Raw genomic sequence first — 17,416 nt, 5'->3', positions numbered from 1 at the left:
TACACCTAAGCTCTGCGCAAGGTGGGCCGAAGTCGGGCCGAAGTGTCAAGCAGCCGACGTCTCTACCGATACTCACGATTCGACATTGGAAGTCTTTTCTTTCTGGATAGCTAGTAACTCTGCTTGTATCGGTAGTGACAGTGTGTGTAGCATCAAACATCAAAGCTTGTCGGCCTCTGCACCCATCCATCTACTCGGACTGTCAGCTTGTTGCCGTCAATAAAGCGTTCAAGAGCGCGGTTTGGCGATGCCTTCGTGAAGGCGTCAGCAGGATTATCGTCACCATTGATCCAGCGGATCTCAGTGATCTCGCGACGCTCATATGATTGACGCAGCGCCATGATGTCGATCATAAGACGCTTCTCCTTCGTTGTTCCAAGCTTAACGAGGCACTCGTACAAGCAGACTTTCCAAAAAGCAAGTTGACTTGGATTACTTGCTTGACTTGCTTGGTTTAAACCAAGCAAGCAAGTCAAGTAAGAGCTGGGCAGCTAAGCAAGCAAGTCAAGTCAAGATACTTTGCTTGCTTGGCTTACTTGGTTTACTTGGTTGTTTTAGCGTTACTGTGATGAGGGTGCTAAAACTGCTGTACGGTAGATGTCGCGATGGTTTTGAAGTGTTGCAGTTGCCTCGGTTGAGTCCCAAACAGGCTAAGCGGCTATCAAATAACGTTAGCCTTAGTCTAGCGCATTGCTCCAATCTCGACGTACGCCTGTCTAGAAGCCTATCGCAATGCAGTATCCCCTATAGCAACGCGTTTTCCAGTGATTTATACTGCCCTGATACCCCCAATATGGCCAAACGTCGCCTACCACAAACTTCTGCTCGGAGCAAACGTACGAAAGTAGCCGCTGCCACCAACAACGTCGCCTCAACTCCTGAGGCTTCACCTGAGCCTGCATCTAAGCCTGCATCTAAGCCTAGACCTCAGCGTCGATCACCTCGCAAAACCCTAGCTGCCGCAAGCCAGGCTAACGCCTCGCCGCCAATACCTACCTTCGAGTTGCAGTTCTTAGAGTCGCAGGCGGAGGCTGAGATTGTCGCGCCCACCGAGGGCAGCCGAGCTGGCACGGTGGCTACAACTGAGGCTGGAGAGGGTGGTCAGGATGAGACAAACAGCGCACTAGTTGAGAACTTTGACGGCATTGACTGGGCACGTTTACCTGATTTTATCAAGCCATTGGCGCGTTCTAAGCGCCCAAAAAGTTGGATCTTTCAGTATGGCTACCGCGTTGTTGAGCGCCATGCTACATCTCGAATCTGGTTTGTGTGCAAGTACTGCCATGTACACAAAACTATCGACGCTGGCCGTGGTGGTTTGTTTAACATTACTCAGGCTACAACCTCAGCAGCCACCCATCTCAGCCAACCAAAGCCTGGCCACAACCTTACGAAAGATGGCCCAAAGTTAGCGCAGAGAGCTCGAGGCCAGCTGTCGTTGCGGCAAGCTTTTGACGCTGGTTTAGACGTACAACAAAACACTGCTAACGCGTTTGGAAACTTCGACGTAGAGGGCTTTCGAACAGCCACTGTCATGTGGCTTGTTAACCGAAACCACCCGCTCAGCGAACTTACGACGCCTGATTTTAGAGAGATGATGAGATTTGCCAACCCAGAGGCAGAGGCAGCGTTGTGGGTAAGTAATACCAGCGTTTCTACCTTTGTGATGAGGTTGTTCCGGTCTATACGACCGCAAGTTATCGACACCCTGTCAGGCTCAGTAAGCAAAATACACGTAAGCTTTGATGGCTGGACAACAAAGGGTGGTAAACGTGGCTTCTTTGGAGTAGTCGCTCACTTTGCCGACGCAGCTGGAATAATACGAGACTTACCAATCGATCTGCCTGAGCTCGCTGGCGCCCACACCGGTGAGGCTATTGCCAAAGCTATCTCGACGACGCTCTCAGCATACGGAATAACAAGCGACCGATTAGGCTATTTTGTACTCGACAACGCTACCAACAACGACACTGCGATCGCCGCGCTCGCGCGCGAGTACGAATTTGAGTCCGCTCACCGGCGCCTCCGCTGCAGTTGTCACACGCTTAACCTCATCGGCCAGGCTATTATATTTGGCACCAACAAAGACGCCTACGGCAACACTCAAGAGCAGTACAATACCGAGGAGCAGTATATGCGAGAGTGGCGGAAAGATGGCCCTATTGGAGTGCTAGTTGACGTCATCAACTATATCAAAACGCCGCAACAGTACGAGCTTTTTCGTGGCTACCAGCGCCTTGCCAACAACAACCTGCCTGCTGAAGGGCGTCTCAAAGTACTCGAGCCAGTCAAGCCTGTCGTCACTCGCTGGAACTCATACTATGCTGCTTTTGAGCGCGCTACCAAGCTTCAAGCCGCGTATAACTTGTACGCTGAGCATCATATCAATAGGGTTATCCTTGAAGATGCGCACGCTGCGCAGCGGAATAATAAGCGGCCCGACGCCCCAAACTGGATGAGATCAACTGGGCTCCGAGCTGCTGACTGGGCGGTGATTGCAGAGTACCAGGACTGCTTAGAGCCGCTCAAGTACGCCACAAAACGCCTCGAGGGACGCTCTAAGGATGGCAAATACGGCGCAATCTATGAGGTTATACCCGTTTTTGAGTACGTACTCAGCAAGCTTGAGGCCCGGGCGCGCCCGTTCGAGCACGTCGACTTCAACGCTCATGCCGAGGCTCCAGAGGATCACCTCAACGTCAACCTCCGCGCCGCGTGGAGCAAAGCCAACGACTACTACAACAAGCTCGACGACTCGCCCGCTTACTACGCCGCTGTTTGCCTACACCCGTACTACAAGAACTACTGCGATGTGGCGTGGGCAGACAAAGCTGATTGGCTTACTAGTGCCAACGCGTCGTTCCAACAGCTTTGGGCGGCATACAAACCTCAACGAGCACGCCAGCGGTATACAACTGCGCCGAGTAGCAACAACATAGACGAGGCAATTATTGCTATACTTAGCCGCAACAATGACCGAGAGGCTCCACTTGACGAGTTTGAGCGCTGGAAAACACAAGAGCCGCAGTGGACGCAGGAGCAGTACAACGCAGATGGAAATCCTGTCCAATACTGGATACAACTACTGCCGAAATACCCGCATTTAGCGCAGTTTGCAATCGATATCATGACTATCCCAGCATCAAGCAGCGACTGTGAGCGCCTCTTCAGTGAGCTTGGCGACCTTCTTGAACCTAAACGACGTGCTCTGGGCAGTGAGCTACTCGCAGCTCTTCAATTAGTAAGGTCATGGGTGCGAGCTGGTTATAAACCGTACAACTGTAGCGAGGCTAAGCTTTCAGATGAGCAGCTTGTAGGAGATTACAACATACTAGAGTGGAACACTGAGTTTTGGTAATTTGTATGTAGCTTAATCTCTTTGTAGTAGTCAAGTAATCCAAGTACTTGCAAGTAATACAAGCAAGTCAAGCAAGTAAAAAAATCACCCCAAGCAAGTCAAGTAAAGCCTATGTTTGAACCAAGCAAGTCAAGTTTAGAGCGGTGACTTGCTTTACTTGCTTGTTGGAAAGTCTGCGTACAAGGAGTACGAGTCTGTACAGACAACCAAGGGAACCTCAGGTATTCTAAGTCGTTCTGTGACTATTCTTAAGGTAGTGGCAATAGCGATGCCTATATCAAAGCCGTTGACCATGCCATAAATCTCAGAGGCTAGTACGCTCCTTGTGACGCGCTTACATTTTGTAGAGCTGTAGTGGATTATGTTGCCTTGGATTGTGAAGGTGTTAGCGTCAATAGACTCGTTGACGAGCATGAGGACAAAGCCGAGCTGTGAGCTGAGGTCCTTGTTGTTGGCAAAGGAGCCGTCTACGAAGACCATCAACTTAGCCTCCGTGAGATTGACAGTGATGTAACGGAGGCCACGATCGAGGTTCTCTATCTGCCACTTCAGGCGCTTGTTGAGTGCCTTGATGTCCTCATCTGATGGTTGCTGCGCCTGAGCGGCGACGGACAGATCGAATGACGCCTCTGGTTGGCATGTTGATGCGATGTACGCTCCGCGGGCGCGCTGCTCTGTGTACTGTTGCGCGCGGTCGGGTGCCCTAACGTCCACAAGTTTGATCTTTCCTCCTTGTCCTTTCTGCCTAAGGTTCAGAATTGGTTTGCTAGCGTCGATCGTGAGTGTACATCCATTAAAATCCAATTGAATTTCTGGTGTAAGGACAGACTTTGGTTTCGATCTAAACTCTGCCTTCTGGATCTTTTTCTCTTCAAGTAACGAGAACGCGGGTGTCCCAAGCATGAGAGTGTCATCTGTTTGCATGCCAACGATGCCGAAGATGCTGGTGTCGCTGTTTGTGATTAACAGGCATGGGTCGTACGTAGATGTTGCCATGTCCAGTTCCTTGCAATGGTGCCCATGATAGGTTGTCCACCAGTGGACTCCTGCCTCTGCGATTCCATACAGTGGCTTGATCACATGGAGTAGCGTGCCCCTCGGATATCGTGGTACCAGCTCAGTAGGAAGATGTGCGAGTATCGTCCTCTTCAGGGTTGTCTGCGCCTGGGGATACGCCTGCGTGATATCACGGAGCTCTATGTTCATTCCGCGTTGTACCATCTCGGGCGCCAGCGACATGATCAGGCGCTGGCTGCATCGCTGGATGGTTGGAGATTGCGTCGAGATAGCCTCTTTGCCGTGGTCCTGGTAGCCTTGGATAACCAGGCGGGATTTCTCATAGGGCTTGGTTGTCTTTCCCTTGACCTCACGTACCAGGCGTGACTTGAAGATCCGGATCTTGCTGTGTAGCCTCTCGTCGTATTGCTCAAACTTGAAGACTCCACGACCTACGAGGTCGCTGATCTCTTGGTCATCAGATGCTTCAAAGGGTGCGCCTGGTGTTGTGATAACTCCATCGTTACGTAGCTTGATAGCTAGCTCAAGATCGTCCTGCTCCTTCTTGGTGATGTACGCGTGCCCCTTCCGCTTGTTCTTTGATCCTGGAGGGCGGCCTCTCTTGCGTGGTTGCACTGCCGGTGGTACTGCTACCGGCTCATGCGGCTCATTCAGCGCGTGTGGCGCATCGGGGTCGCTCCAAAGATGGTCCGGTCTGTAGTATGGCTTGACGACAGTAGATCTGAATGTTGTTGGACCATTGACCATATCGACAGTAACGTTGTGGCCGTCTATACTGGCGATCTTGTACGGGCCATTCCAGCCATCACTCTCTCTCCATACTAAGACTTCACTCTGGAGTGGGAGCGCGAGCATGTCTGCAGTGGCTGGTCCATTGCGGGTGTTCAAGGCGTCTGCAACTTGGCGCTCTGCAGTAAGCTTGCGCAGGGCTTTCGTCGCCTTTTGAATAGCCTCGCTGCGCCTAACCATTGAAGGTGCCGGCGGCGACTCTGTAGTCATTCGTGGGTATGCTCCAAAGACTAGTAGAGTCGGGACTAGACCATCGGGTCCAGCGGTGTCATTGACAGCTTTCACGGCCATTTGAAGGATCGCTTCATCAGACATATCGTCTTGGAGCTCGTCATGGAGTATATCCCATGCTCGGCGAAGTGGTGCGTGGTATCTCTCAGTCTTGCCCACCGACCAGTGAGCCTCTGTAGGCACCTGCTTGCATGTAACTCCCATGATCTTTGCCTCAGCACGGAACTCTGCGCTTGCAAAGTTGGTGCCTGCATCATGTGTGATGATGTCTGGTGGTCCTTGATACGTGTCGATCCATAGCATCCGCAGTGCCTGCCATGTCTCCTTAGCTGAGATAGCGCTGAGGAATTTTGCGCCTTGGAAAGCAGTTGAAGAATCAACCACATGTAATACTGGCTTGCCGCTGAGATACATCACATCCACCAGGATCTCATAGTTGAAGTGGTGATCATCCTTCAGAGTGAATTTGAATCGGCGCGGCGCGGAGCTGTGGAGCTGGCAGTGGTGGCAGAATTCAGTGACCTCCTCTAGGGTTCTCTCTTCAAAGTCGTTATGGCCAGCGTCCTTTAAGAGTTTAACTAGTCGCGTGACAGCTGGGTGTCCAAACCGGCGATGGAGCCGTCTCAGCTCTGTCTCAGTGAGAAACACAGTTGCTCTCTCTCTCTTGTTGAGATGGAACCATGGGTGTCCCCATTTGCGTAGAACAGGGATGCGTATCTTGTCCTGAACAAGCTCATCTGTAGTGTTATTGAAGTAGACTTTTAAGCGGTCCATATCTGCAAGGCACAGCAAGAACGGTGTAGGCGCCTCGAGCACTTCGAAGTTGATCTTCCCAATCTCTGTAGAGACCTGCACTGTTCCAATAGACGCTGTAGCCTCGCCTTTTCCGAATTTGATAGATGCTTTCCCAGCTGTAGATGTGTCTATCTTAACTGTTGGATCTTCTCGTGTGAGTGCAAGATACTGCTCTTTGCCAACTGTAGATACGTTGGCAGCGCCTGTATCCGGGAGGATACCTTGGTACAGAGATCGTGTATAGCGGTCCTCGAGCAGAAACTGCGACGCTGGTGCTGACGGCGCGCCTCGACCGTATATGTCGTCGCCAGAAATGTGATGCAAGAACGCCTGGTCTGCAAGGCATTGCTCCTTGAAGAACTGCTGCTCAAAGTATTGTTGTTCGCCAGTGCCGTCGTCATTGTCGTCATCCTTGCAGTCTTCCTCCTCTTTCCAGCCTCTCTGGTTATACTGGCTGGTGTGCTCAATTCCTTCGTACTCTGCAAGGTGTACTGAGAAGTCCTTGGGTGGTGGCGCACCTGTAAAATACAGCATAGAGAAGAACTGCGCACGGGCAGTCTTGCGCTCTTCGTCTGTGTGGTTTGTGGACCAGCATCCTTCCTTCTGGCAGACAAAGCACTTCTTCTTCCAGCGTGGCTTGAATCCACGGCTACTGTCAAAGCTTTGTTCGCCTTTTTGAAATGCGCCTCTAGTTCCGCCTCGGGACCCACCTCGGTTTCTTCCATTGCTGTTGTACCGGCGGTCTAAGTAGTACTGGTTACCTTGGTCTACCTCTGTGAAGTTGACAGAGGTAGTCATAGCGAGTGAGTTTTCAATCGAAGATCGTAGATCTCCAAATAGGACCTCGCATTCTAGAGACGGCCTGTAGAGCGCCATTGCGAACTCTTTAACGCCTCGACATGCTGTGATTACTGTGGTCCGGAGCGCATATTCTCCCATATACTGCTGCCCAAGCGCCCTCTGGCATAACTGGAGTTTGTCTAGCATAATGTCAAGGACCTCATGGAGTGTCTTGTCAGGATTCTCCCTATGGACTTTAGCAAAGGATGTCGTCGTCCAGTCTGCATAGTAGTGACTGTGGTTGACGTCCGTGTCGAAGTGGTTCTTAAGCTTCGTGTATACAGTCAAGAATGTATCTGTCCGCTGATCAACGAAGTGGAGGTAGTAGTCTTGCGCACGGCCTTCCAGGATCCGTGGAAAGACTGCATGGAATTGGTCTGGCTGGATGTCTGCGTGATAGCAGATGCTGTAGAAGATCTTCAATTTGTCGTCTAGGAGGTCGTACGGCTTCCCTGTGTATTTCTTCTCACGATCCCACATCTTTGTAAAGACATTGATTGTCTTCGGATCTAGTTTCCCATTATTAAACTCGATTGGGGGAACTGCCTTGTATGGGTCTGTATCCCCTGAAGGTATAATTGGAGGGACGCTCGGTCCCTTTGGGCGTTGTGGGTATGCTGGCGTGTATTCGCGGAATCTGTCAAAGTTGTTGTACGTTAAGCGAGGTTGATGACTTTGCTGTCGCTGGTCCGCCTGGTGTCGCCCGTCTGCCTGTGGTGTCTGTTCAATTGTCTCTACAAGCGGATCTGCTAGTTGTTGGCTGACCTGGGTACGGGTGCGGGTCTCGTCTTGGACATCGGTTTGTTGATCCTCTGCGTCTTGGTCTCTTGACCTTGCAGAGGTTTGGCTCTGCGCTCGACTCGCTGTCCCTACGTTTGTAGGTTGTACCGATCCCGTAGTGTGTCGTCCTAGTAGCCTCCGCTGTTGCAGCATATACGCCGCTGACCGCTCGTCGAAGGCAGTAGATTGGAACTGATCGTCCGGCCACTTCGGACAATCCTCCTTGTGCAGTAGCTTGGCCACAGCTTCGCTTGGCGGCATGTTAACACGGCCAGTGTACACGCCCTTAAAGCGGAGGATCCGCTTTAGTTCCTTAGTATACGTTGCATGCGCGCGCATAAACATAGCTTCAGTCCAGCCTTCAAAGTCCTGACAGAACTCACCAAAGAGCTCTGCGTCTGCTGTTGGCCGGTCTGTGTAGTCTGCGATCGCACGCGCAATGTACGTTGTTGCTGCAGTTCCGTCTACCTCGTCGTCTGGGGCTTCGATCTCATCGTCCCAGATCTTTGGATCAATGTGACGCCACTCTCTTGCCTTTAGGTTTGTGGTCCCTAGCAACTCCTCTCGTGTGAGTGTACAGCCTCCATTACTGCTTGCTGTTTCGCTCGCCATTTGTTGTTGACGCGTGCCGTGCTGGCTGCGTTCGCCAGGGATACGTCGGTTGTCGTAGATTGTTGACGTGTGCCTTGCTGGCTGCGTTCGCCAGGGACTCGTCGGTAGTCGTGGGTTGTACACGGGTCAATGGCGCGACCAAGTGGGGGTCGGTGCGTGTATGGACTGCGTCTGGGAACGCTCTGATACGGCTGGAACGGTCGGTCTCAAGCCGGATGAGACGCCTGATACAGCTAACAGTGAACTTAGCACAGATAACTCCGCCGCTGATATAGGCGATCTAGGGAACGCGCGGGGTTATAGGATCTGTCTCTTCTAACCTAACTGTCTGTGACTGCCATGCAATCACTGATCAGTGTTGGTAGGCCTTGTACGATCGTACGGGTGAATAACAACAACGAGGTTCTTCTGGTGACTGGTATTGGTATTGATCTTCTACGAACATAGCTGCTACGAAGGTACACCTAAGCTCTGCGCAAGGTGGGCCGAAGTCGGGCCGAAGTGTCAAGCAGCCGACGTCTCTACCGATACTCACGATTCGACATAATCTAAAGACTCTTTTACTAAAATACTCTTAACGTGGTTGGCAAGCGAGTCGGTCAGACAAGCGAGTCGGTCACCCCACCAACTTTTGCAACTTTAAAGCGATATATCTCAACAACACGATAATATTATTGCTAGATATTGATATAGTAGACTACTGTTAGAACAAGGTCTCCTCTGGTGGTATGACTACCATAGGCGACCGAGTAGAGGTACGAAAGGTAACCCTGTATTGGATTGAACTTCACTAAGAGCTATTCTTCTATCTACTTGTTGTTATGATGATCTTAGGACGTACATGACAGATCATCATTCCGCGTCGGTCCTTCTGCTCGGGCTTACTCCACGAACCTCACCTCGCCGACCTGGACTGAACCTAACATATTCTTAACACTCCCCCTCAGGGCAGGTCCGGTCCAAGGACAACTCCTAATTGGTTCTTGAATCTCTCGAATGCGACTCGCTGCAATGGCTTTGTCATTCCATCAGCCACCATGTCTGCAGTTGGAACGTAGGCCACATCGAGTTTGCCTTGTTCTGCTAGGTCTCGGATAAAATGATAACAGACGTCGATGTGCTTTGATCTTTCGTGAAGGTGAGGGTTCTTTGTAAGTGCAATGGCACCCTGGTTGTCTCCTAGCATCTGGACCTTGTTGGTGTCTTTTCCAATGTACTTTGGGAACCCAAGATCTCTAAACATTTGAGCAATCCACTGGCCTTGCTTGCAGCATGTTGATAGTGCGATGTATTCAGATTCGCAGCTTGACGTTGCAACAGACCGTTGCTTCTTGCTAGACCATGATATTGGACCTCCGTAGAACATTGCAGTGCTCCCTGAAACGCTCTTTCGGTCTACCATGTCGCTTGCCCAGTCAGCATCAGAGTAGATGACAAATTGCGAGTGTACTCCCCTGGTCCGTAGCGTAGCTTCAATGTCACTGTCGACCTTAGATATCGTAGCAGGTTCTTCAACGCATGGCCATGGTGTTCTGCTGGATCGCTCATGTATTGGCTTAGCTTTCCGAGGGTGAATGCAATGTCTGGACGTGTAAGAACCATAGCAAACATAAGGCTCCCTATCACTTGCTGGTATTCAGTGATGTCGATTCGGGTGTCGTTGTCAGTGGCTGGCCTAAATGAAGTGTAATCTGCAGATGGAATCTTCTTGTCTCTGTGTTGTTTGCTAGACATTCCAAACTTGTCAAGTACTGCGTGTAGGTACTGCTCTTGATCGAGGTAGATTGTGCGGCGCTTTCTGTCTCGCGTAACTCGTACTCCAAGGATCTTATGAATCTCCCCCAGGTTCTTGGTGTTGAATCTTCCAGAAAGCTTCTCGTAGAACCAATCAATTTGAGCTCGATCTTTTGCAGCAGCAGCAATGTCATCAACGTAGACGAGGATACGGAGTTGTTTTTCTTTGTGGATAAACATGCACGGGTCTGCGAGGCTTTGTACGAATCCCCATGCCAGAAGTTCTTTCTTTATCAACAAGTTCCAGTCGCGAGCAGCCTGTTTGAGTCCGTATAAGCTGCGGAGAACTCTAAGGACGTATCCTTTTTTGACTTCTACTCCTTGGGGTTGCTTAAGAAAGATCTCTTCCTTCAAGTGCGACTCTGTGAATGCATTCTTAATGTCAAAGTGGAAACATTCCAGGTTTTCCGCTGCGACAGTGGCCATAAACAGACGTAAGGTGTCCATGCGGACTGTCGGGGCAAAAGTCTCGTTGTAGTCTGTTCCGTGTGCTTGCGTAAAACCTCTTGCCACAAGGCGTGCCTTAAACCTCTCAACAGTCCCGTCGAGATTCGTTTTGACTGTAAAAACCCACTTTGAATCAACCATGTTCGCGTCTTTTGGCTTTGGAACTTCCTCCCAGGTTCGATTCTCTATTAACGCGATTATCTCTTCAAGTATTGCTGCTTTCCATTGCTTTCCATACTTTGGGTCGTTGATAGCTTGCTCGTGTGTCTGGGGGATCTGGATTCCTGCGATCTCGGTTGCTGCGAAAGCCTTCTCAGATAGTCGTGTTTGCTCTTCTGTAAGGCCAACTTGGGCTAGCATAGCTTTAACGATCTTGCTAAATCTCTCGTCCTCAACAATCTCTTCGTTAGACCTCTTCCGTTTGGCTTGTCTAGTGAAGTATCGTGGAATCTCCTTTTCTCGTACAGACTGGGTACACGGTTCTTCGGGCCCCTCTTCGTTCACAAGATTAGGAACCCGCTCATCAGATGGTGCAGTAGGAGGAATAGTAGTTAGCCTCCTTGGTCTTCCTCTGTGACGCTTCACTGGTTCATGAGTTAGCTCTGCCGAAGATGGTTCCATTAGGTTCTCGGAAACTGGTTCTATTGGTTCTGCAGGAGATGGTTCCATTGGTTCGGTAGGAGATGGTTCCATTGGTTCTGCAGGAGATGGTTCCATTCGTTCGGTAGGAGTTGGTTCCATTCGTTCGGCAGGAGATAATTCTAGATCCTTCCTAGGTCTTCCTCTTGGTTTTCGGTCTGGCATCGTATTCTGCGTTCCTTGTGGTCCAGCTGGTATGTTTCGCAGTCGTAGTTCAACTTTCCCTCCAGGGGTGTATTCGTCCACTGACAATCGGCTTGTCCTTGAGGTGTATCCAAGCTCTGGCGAATAGAACTTGAACTGCTTATTTGTTGTCTCAGAATATCCCATAAATACTCCAATTCTGCCACGGTCCACGAGCTTGTCATGTCGTTGGTCTGCTGGAATCGTTTTAGGGTTGATGTACGAATAGCATTTGCTCCCCCATACACGGATGTGGTCAATGGATGGTTTCGTTCCTGTGAATGCCTCTTCAGGACTGACTTGCTTTCCATTGATCATAGGTCCTGTGTTTGTACGGTTGCGTAGGTATGCGTCTGCTTCGACAGCTTCATCCCAAAACTCAATTGGTAAACCAGCGTCTTTCAACATTGCTCTCATATCAGCTTCAGCAGTTTGGATGTTTCGCTCGGCTGGTCCATTCTGGTGTGAGGAAGCAATTGTTGTAGGCTGAATTTCCACGCCTTGTGTAACTCTCCATTCCTCAGCTTGCTGTAGAAGTTCTGGTGCATTGTCGGTTCCAGCAGCTTTGACTTTCTCGCCAGTTTGATGTTCTACAAAGGTCTTCCAGATTCGGAGTTCCCGTTGTGCGTCTCCCTTTTTCTTCAGCGGGATAACCCAGTTTTTCCGCGTGTAGCTATCAATAATTTGGAGGAACCACCTGTTTCCTCGTAGAGATGTTGGAAAGGGTCCAGCAATGTCAAACTGTACTAAGGCTAGCTTCGTGGCCTTGTGCTCTCTTAGCTGCTTAGGGATGCTGTTCTTCATCTTTGTCAGGGAACACACTTCGCAGATTTCAATCTTCTCTGGAACTTGAATCTTCTTCTGGAGAGTTGTAACTTCGTGGAGTTTGGCAATCTTTGTAGGTCCTAGGTGTGCGAAACGTCTGTGATACAGCAGGTATCTCTCCTTTTCATTAACCTTAAGCTCGCTCTTAACTGGTGTATGGGGTTCCGTGCCTAGGAATGCTGTCTCGTGGTATCCATCGGCAATGTGTGACACTACGTAGAGGCCGTCGTCCATAGTTGCTTTAATAATGATCTCCTTTCCTAGTTTGAAGCATAGTACGTGTGAATTGAAACGACCCTTCAGGCCTGCTGCGCAAATTCTTCTCCCTGATAACAAATTGACTCCAAGGTTAGGTACAAGCAGTACTTCTGACAACCATGTCGACGATCCGTCTTTACACACCACTTGAGCTTCTCCTTTCCAGTCTGCATATAATTCTCCCCTCCAACCCGAACTAGTCTTCGCTTGATCTTGATCATTCGTCTAAACAATGAGGGTTGGTCAGACATGTGGGAGGAGGCGCCAGTGTCGGCAGCCCAAGTAGATGGAGAGGCCTTACCGACAATGTCTTTTGAGAGACGGCATGTCTCAATTTCCTCGGGTTCAGAGTCTGAGGTCTCGGATAATTCATCTGACTCTGAATTGACTTCTTCGGCTCCATATGCTTTGCCAGTCTTTTTGTGAGAATTCCTTTGCTTGAGTGTCTTAATAGGCGGCTTAGATGATTTCTTAGCGTCGTATTCCTTAAGGAGCTTTCGAGCTCTCTCACGTCTTGGACAGTCTCGTACGCCATGGGCTCCGTCACAAAGGAAGCATTGGACCATAAACTTAGTACCAGATTCGGAGTCAGACGATAGTGGTGAGCTCTTGTGATTTCGGCGCTTGTAAGGCGGAACATACTTCTCCGTCTTCCGGAATGCTGGGAGAGCTTTTTCGTCGGCGTCTTGCTGGTCTCGAACCTCCTTCTCTTCCAGAAACTTAAGTTTCTGTTCAACCGTAAGGTTAAGTTGGGCGTTTAAGGTGTCAATCGTAGTCTTAAATTCTTTCGGGAGTGATCTAATAAGAACGAGTAGTAGTGCAGAGTCCTTGTAAGCTCCGTTGGTGTCAGCGTCTGCTGCTACGAGTTTGCGTCGGTATTCCTTTAGCTTTTCCCATGATCCAACAATTGTGTTCCCAGGATTGAATGTGAACGTTTGAATTCTGGTCATGTAAATGTTGGCGGTTGTGGCGTCAGTTTGGGTGTACTTCTTTTGTAGGTAGGCCCAGAACTGGAAGGCAGTGTCGTATTCGTCAATAAGGGCTTGGTCATCTTCAGTAAGCGACCGAAACAAGAGATCGATTGCAGTGGCTTCATCTTCTAGGTACTTGTCTCTTTTTTCAATGTTGACGCGGATCTTAGTATGCTTGTCTGCTTCAGCAATTTCCAACTCTTCCATAGCCTCCGTTAGTTCACCGGCTATTGCTATTTGGCAGTGCTGTACCAGGTTTTTCTCGCAGACATAGAAGACTTTCTTCCCCTTAAGCTTGACCTTGTTTCGGCGGAACCAAGTATCGTGGTTTTCAGCTGTAAGTTGGGGAATCTTCCATTCTTCCTTCTCTACAGCCATCTTGTGTGTTTTGAGTTGGTGAGACTATTATGCGAGCAAGGTACGTGGTATGATGCTAAGAGTGTAGGTGATGCGGGCGATGCGGGCGATACAGGCGATGCGGGCGATCCGGGCGATATTCTGCGGGCGGTGCAGTCGTTATCGGTTCTCGGGTGTAGAGACGGTGTATTTAAGTGTGATTGCGTGTTAACCGCGTTGTACACGACTTCTTTTCTTTTCTGATTCCTTCTTGAATCTAAGTCCTTCGTGACTTGGGTGGATGTTTTGATTCCTTCTTGAATCTGAGTCCTTCGTGACTCGGGTAGGTGTTTGAAAACAATAACGTTGGGTTAGGCAACCGGGCTCATAACCTGTTAGAACAAGGTCTCCTCTGGTGGTATGACTACCATAGGCGACCGAGTAGAGGTACGAAAGGTAACCCTGTATTGGATTGAACTTCACTAAGAGCTATTCTTCTATCTACTTGTTGTTATGATGATCTTAGGACGTACATGACAGATCATCATTCCGCGTCGGTCCTTCTGCTCGGGCTTACTCCACGAACCTCACCTCGCCGACCTGGACTGAACCTAACATATTCTTAACAACTACTCTATATTAATAGTATTAGTGTTGCATGTGCGCGAGTTGTGCCCGGTCTCTTTGCATCTAGTGCAGCGCCTTTGAGCGCGCTGGCTGAGGCCTGATCGCGCTCCTCCTCGACGCTCTTCATGAGCAATCTGCTGGTCAGCCTCATTTTGAGCTAGTATATCCTCTCCAGTTCCTTTTATAAGTACTCCGTGCTTCTGTATACGCCTTTTAGAGCGCCGCCTACGCGCTGAGGCTGCGCTGTTAGCCTTCTCAAGACTAGAGATCTAATTGCGCATTAGCTCAGCAGAGAGCATTATCACCTCAGCGCCCTTCTTCAGCTAGTTAATTGCCTCAATAATTAATGCTGGTGATGAGCTCTTGTGCTGGCGCACGCGCTTACGTATTAGGCTTGACTGAGCTTTAAGCTCACGCGCGTTGCTCGGCGTTTGAGCTACCCAGGGAGCCTCTGGCAGAGCTGCTGCTGGAGGAGTAGGTGTACGCAGCTGTACATCTAGCTTTGATAGAACAGCCTCTGGTTGTAGAGGAACAAGGCCTGCGCCGCGGAAGGCTGAGCAGATGTTGGCTGGCGTGAACGCTTAATTAAATGCTATCTTGAATGCTGGCAGAAACTCTAGCTTAGTGATGTGGTTGATGTGGTTGCGCATGAGGCTCTCCACCTCACGGCTGTACGCGCGCTTTAATGGCGAGAAGCAGCCAACATTAAGTGGCTAGAGTAGGCAGAGTCCGCAACAATCAAGCGATAGGCAGATTGATTACCGGATTAGGCCTCGAAAGATCACTATCTGGTCCGTGACAGACCTAATCAGGTAATCAATCTGCCTATCGCTTGATTGTTGCGGACTCTGAGAGTAGGTGAGATGAGTGAGGAGGCATACAGAGCGTATAGATATTGTTCTCCTTGCAGAGCTCCTGGAACGCTAGAGATTGGTAGCTCTTATGGCCATCAATAATAAGCAGGCGACGCGCGCCTATAGTACGAGCCTGCGTGTGAGCGTTGAAGTGCTTTAGCCACTCAACTCTAAGCTTATTATTTGTCCAGCTATTGTCGCTGACTGCGATTGCCCAGTCGCGTGGGATCTTAGCTTCCTCGTACCAGGCTAATAGGTGGTACTGGCCAGCGAAGATAAGGAACGGTGGGACTGACCAGCCAGCAGCGCTGATAGCAGCGATCAGCGTTACCTACTCGCGATTGCCTAGCTGAAGAGTCTTCGGCCTGCCTCTCCTCTCTGCTCCTGTTATAACCAGCTGCGTTGTAATCTTGCCCATTATAAAGCTAGCTTTATCAAAGTTGTATATATCCTCATCGCAGATACTAAGCTTAGCCTTTGTCTTCTCTATAAGCTTAAACTAGCTTCTAATAAGGGCTGGATTCTTACAGAGAGCTCTCTGCCTATCGTACGCTTGGTTGAAACACGTCCGAAGACTATCTGTCCGCTTGACAAAGTTGGCTGGCCACTTCTGCCTAACCTGGCCAGCGCCGCGCGCAGCCAGCAGCTTATCAGCCATATCGCGTGCAGCTGCGTAGGTAGGCGCAAACCCGCGCTGATCTAGATGAAGTATATAGCTAACAATCACCTCCTCTTCTCTCTGGGTAAGCTTCCTTGAGTTAGGCTGGCAATCGCGTCGCGCGCGCTTTCCAGCGCGCCGGTCAATTAGGGTTGATTTTGGGATATCGAAGACTGTAGCAGCGCGTCGCGTACTCTGAATTTGGGCAGAATCTATAGATAAGAGAGCAAGCTGAATATCTGCTTTATTTGAAGGCACAAGAGGAGCGCGGCGTGGAGGCATTATGTGTTGAGATAGAGTAGGTGATTAAAGTTGGTGGGGTGACCGACTCGCTTGTCTGACCGACTCGCTTGCCAACCACGTTACTATAACTAGTTATATAGTATATCTAAGTATAACTAAGCTGTAATATATTATTTATATCTCTCCCTCGCTTATTCTTCTCTTCTTGTCAGAATATGGGCATATTTTGGGTGGTGGACAAAATCCGGGTGTTCGGAGCGGTGGATTCTGTGGATCAGTTAAATTAGTCAGCGCGCACAATCCACCGCGACCGAACTAATCGAACAGCGTTGGACAAGAACACGACAAGACATCAGACCAGAACAATACAATCGATCCCCATCATATTATTATACGATTATCCCCGTCTTTGATAACCCATCACAATCTGACACTTCTCCTCTCTACTACCTTGATTACTCAAAATTCTAAAAAATGGCTGTTACTGTTGCACATGTCTTTCTCGTCTTTTTTAAAAATAGAACAAGATGTGCAATATGTTGGCGGCTGAGCTGTGGCACATGACTTAAATCTCTCTCTCGCTTGTTCTTCTCTTCTACTTTCCACAATCCTGCTTACTTGAAAACTTTAAAACACCGAAAATTCTGTTTCATGTCTTTCCGATTTTTCTAAAAACAGGACGCCATATGCAAGATGTCGTCGGTGGTTGAGCTGAGCTCTCAGCTGAGGCACGGTGTCTAAATCCCTCCCTCACCTATTCTTCTTCTTTTCCACTCTAACATCCTGCTTATCTGAAAATACTAAAACCACGTACAAAAGGGCCAATGTTTTTTTCCGGCCTTATGAAATTATGACGGGATGTGCACATGTGGGCGTTTGAACTGAGCTGTGGCACACAATTAAAATCTCTCGGATAGCGAGTGTACGGTATAAAAAAACCATAGTCGAAAATATCGTGATGTTTGGAGAGAGGGAGAGACGCTGCGGTAGTAAGAAATATGGAAGACGATGCGGTGAAAGATTAAACGTAGTTGAAATTTAGTGATGCGGATGTATTCCGTTAAATCATATTAGTGTCTTTCTCCACACTCATCTTTAGTATTGCCCCAAAAGCGTAAATGTGGGGTATTGAAAATATGACTTTCGAACATACGGCGAA

The 17,416-nt window shown here is 49.4% G+C and overlaps 6 protein-coding genes across 6 annotated transcripts; 1 reads left to right on the top strand and 5 right to left on the bottom strand.

Annotated features, from left to right (window-relative positions):
• Nucleotides 1-72: 72 nt before the first annotated feature.
• PtrM4_037080 (uncharacterized protein) lies at nt 73-341 on the bottom strand (the record flags this gene model as incomplete). The annotated part of the gene is made up of 2 exons (XM_066104189.1): nt 73-102; nt 159-341. The coding sequence occupies 2 exons, from the start codon at nt 339-341 to the stop codon at nt 73-75; spliced, it is 213 nt and encodes a 70-aa protein (XP_065966391.1).
• A 452-nt stretch (nt 342-793) lies between these two features.
• PtrM4_037070 (uncharacterized protein) lies at nt 794-3,358 on the top strand (the record flags this gene model as incomplete). Its single annotated transcript, XM_066104188.1, has 2 exons — nt 794-836; nt 957-3,358. The coding sequence occupies 2 exons, from the start codon at nt 794-796 to the stop codon at nt 3,356-3,358; spliced, it is 2,445 nt and encodes an 814-aa protein (XP_065966390.1).
• A 153-nt stretch (nt 3,359-3,511) lies between these two features.
• Nucleotides 3,512-8,422, bottom strand: PtrM4_037060 (uncharacterized protein; the record flags this gene model as incomplete). Its single annotated transcript, XM_066104187.1, has 1 exon — nt 3,512-8,422. One exon carries the CDS (start codon nt 8,420-8,422, stop codon nt 3,512-3,514), a length of 4,911 nt encoding a protein of 1,636 aa, XP_065966389.1.
• A 943-nt stretch (nt 8,423-9,365) lies between these two features.
• Nucleotides 9,366-12,544, bottom strand: PtrM4_037050 (uncharacterized protein; the record flags this gene model as incomplete). Its single annotated transcript, XM_066104186.1, has 2 exons — nt 9,366-9,828; nt 9,873-12,544. The coding sequence occupies 2 exons, from the start codon at nt 12,542-12,544 to the stop codon at nt 9,366-9,368; spliced, it is 3,135 nt and encodes a 1,044-aa protein (XP_065966388.1).
• A 65-nt stretch (nt 12,545-12,609) lies between these two features.
• On the bottom strand, nt 12,610-13,917 carry PtrM4_037040 (UBN2 multi-domain protein; the record flags this gene model as incomplete). Its single annotated transcript, XM_066104185.1, has 1 exon — nt 12,610-13,917. The coding sequence occupies one exon, from the start codon at nt 13,915-13,917 to the stop codon at nt 12,610-12,612; it is 1,308 nt and encodes a 435-aa protein (XP_065966387.1).
• Nucleotides 13,918-14,825: 908 nt separating this feature from the next.
• On the bottom strand, nt 14,826-16,296 carry PtrM4_037030 (uncharacterized protein; the record flags this gene model as incomplete). Its single annotated transcript, XM_066104184.1, has 4 exons — nt 14,826-15,055; nt 15,384-15,664; nt 15,692-15,820; nt 15,908-16,296. 4 exons carry the CDS (start codon nt 16,294-16,296, stop codon nt 14,826-14,828), a joined length of 1,029 nt encoding a protein of 342 aa, XP_065966386.1.
• Nucleotides 16,297-17,416: the final 1,120 nt, after the last annotated feature.

This window comes from Pyrenophora tritici-repentis, chromosome 1, assembly GCF_003171515.1.
Source record: "Pyrenophora tritici-repentis strain M4 chromosome 1, whole genome shotgun sequence".
Lineage (NCBI taxonomy): Eukaryota > Fungi > Ascomycota > Dothideomycetes > Pleosporales > Pleosporaceae > Pyrenophora > Pyrenophora tritici-repentis.
Note: the sequence above shows the minus strand (reverse complement) of the source record. Positions and strands in the feature narration are given on the sequence as shown.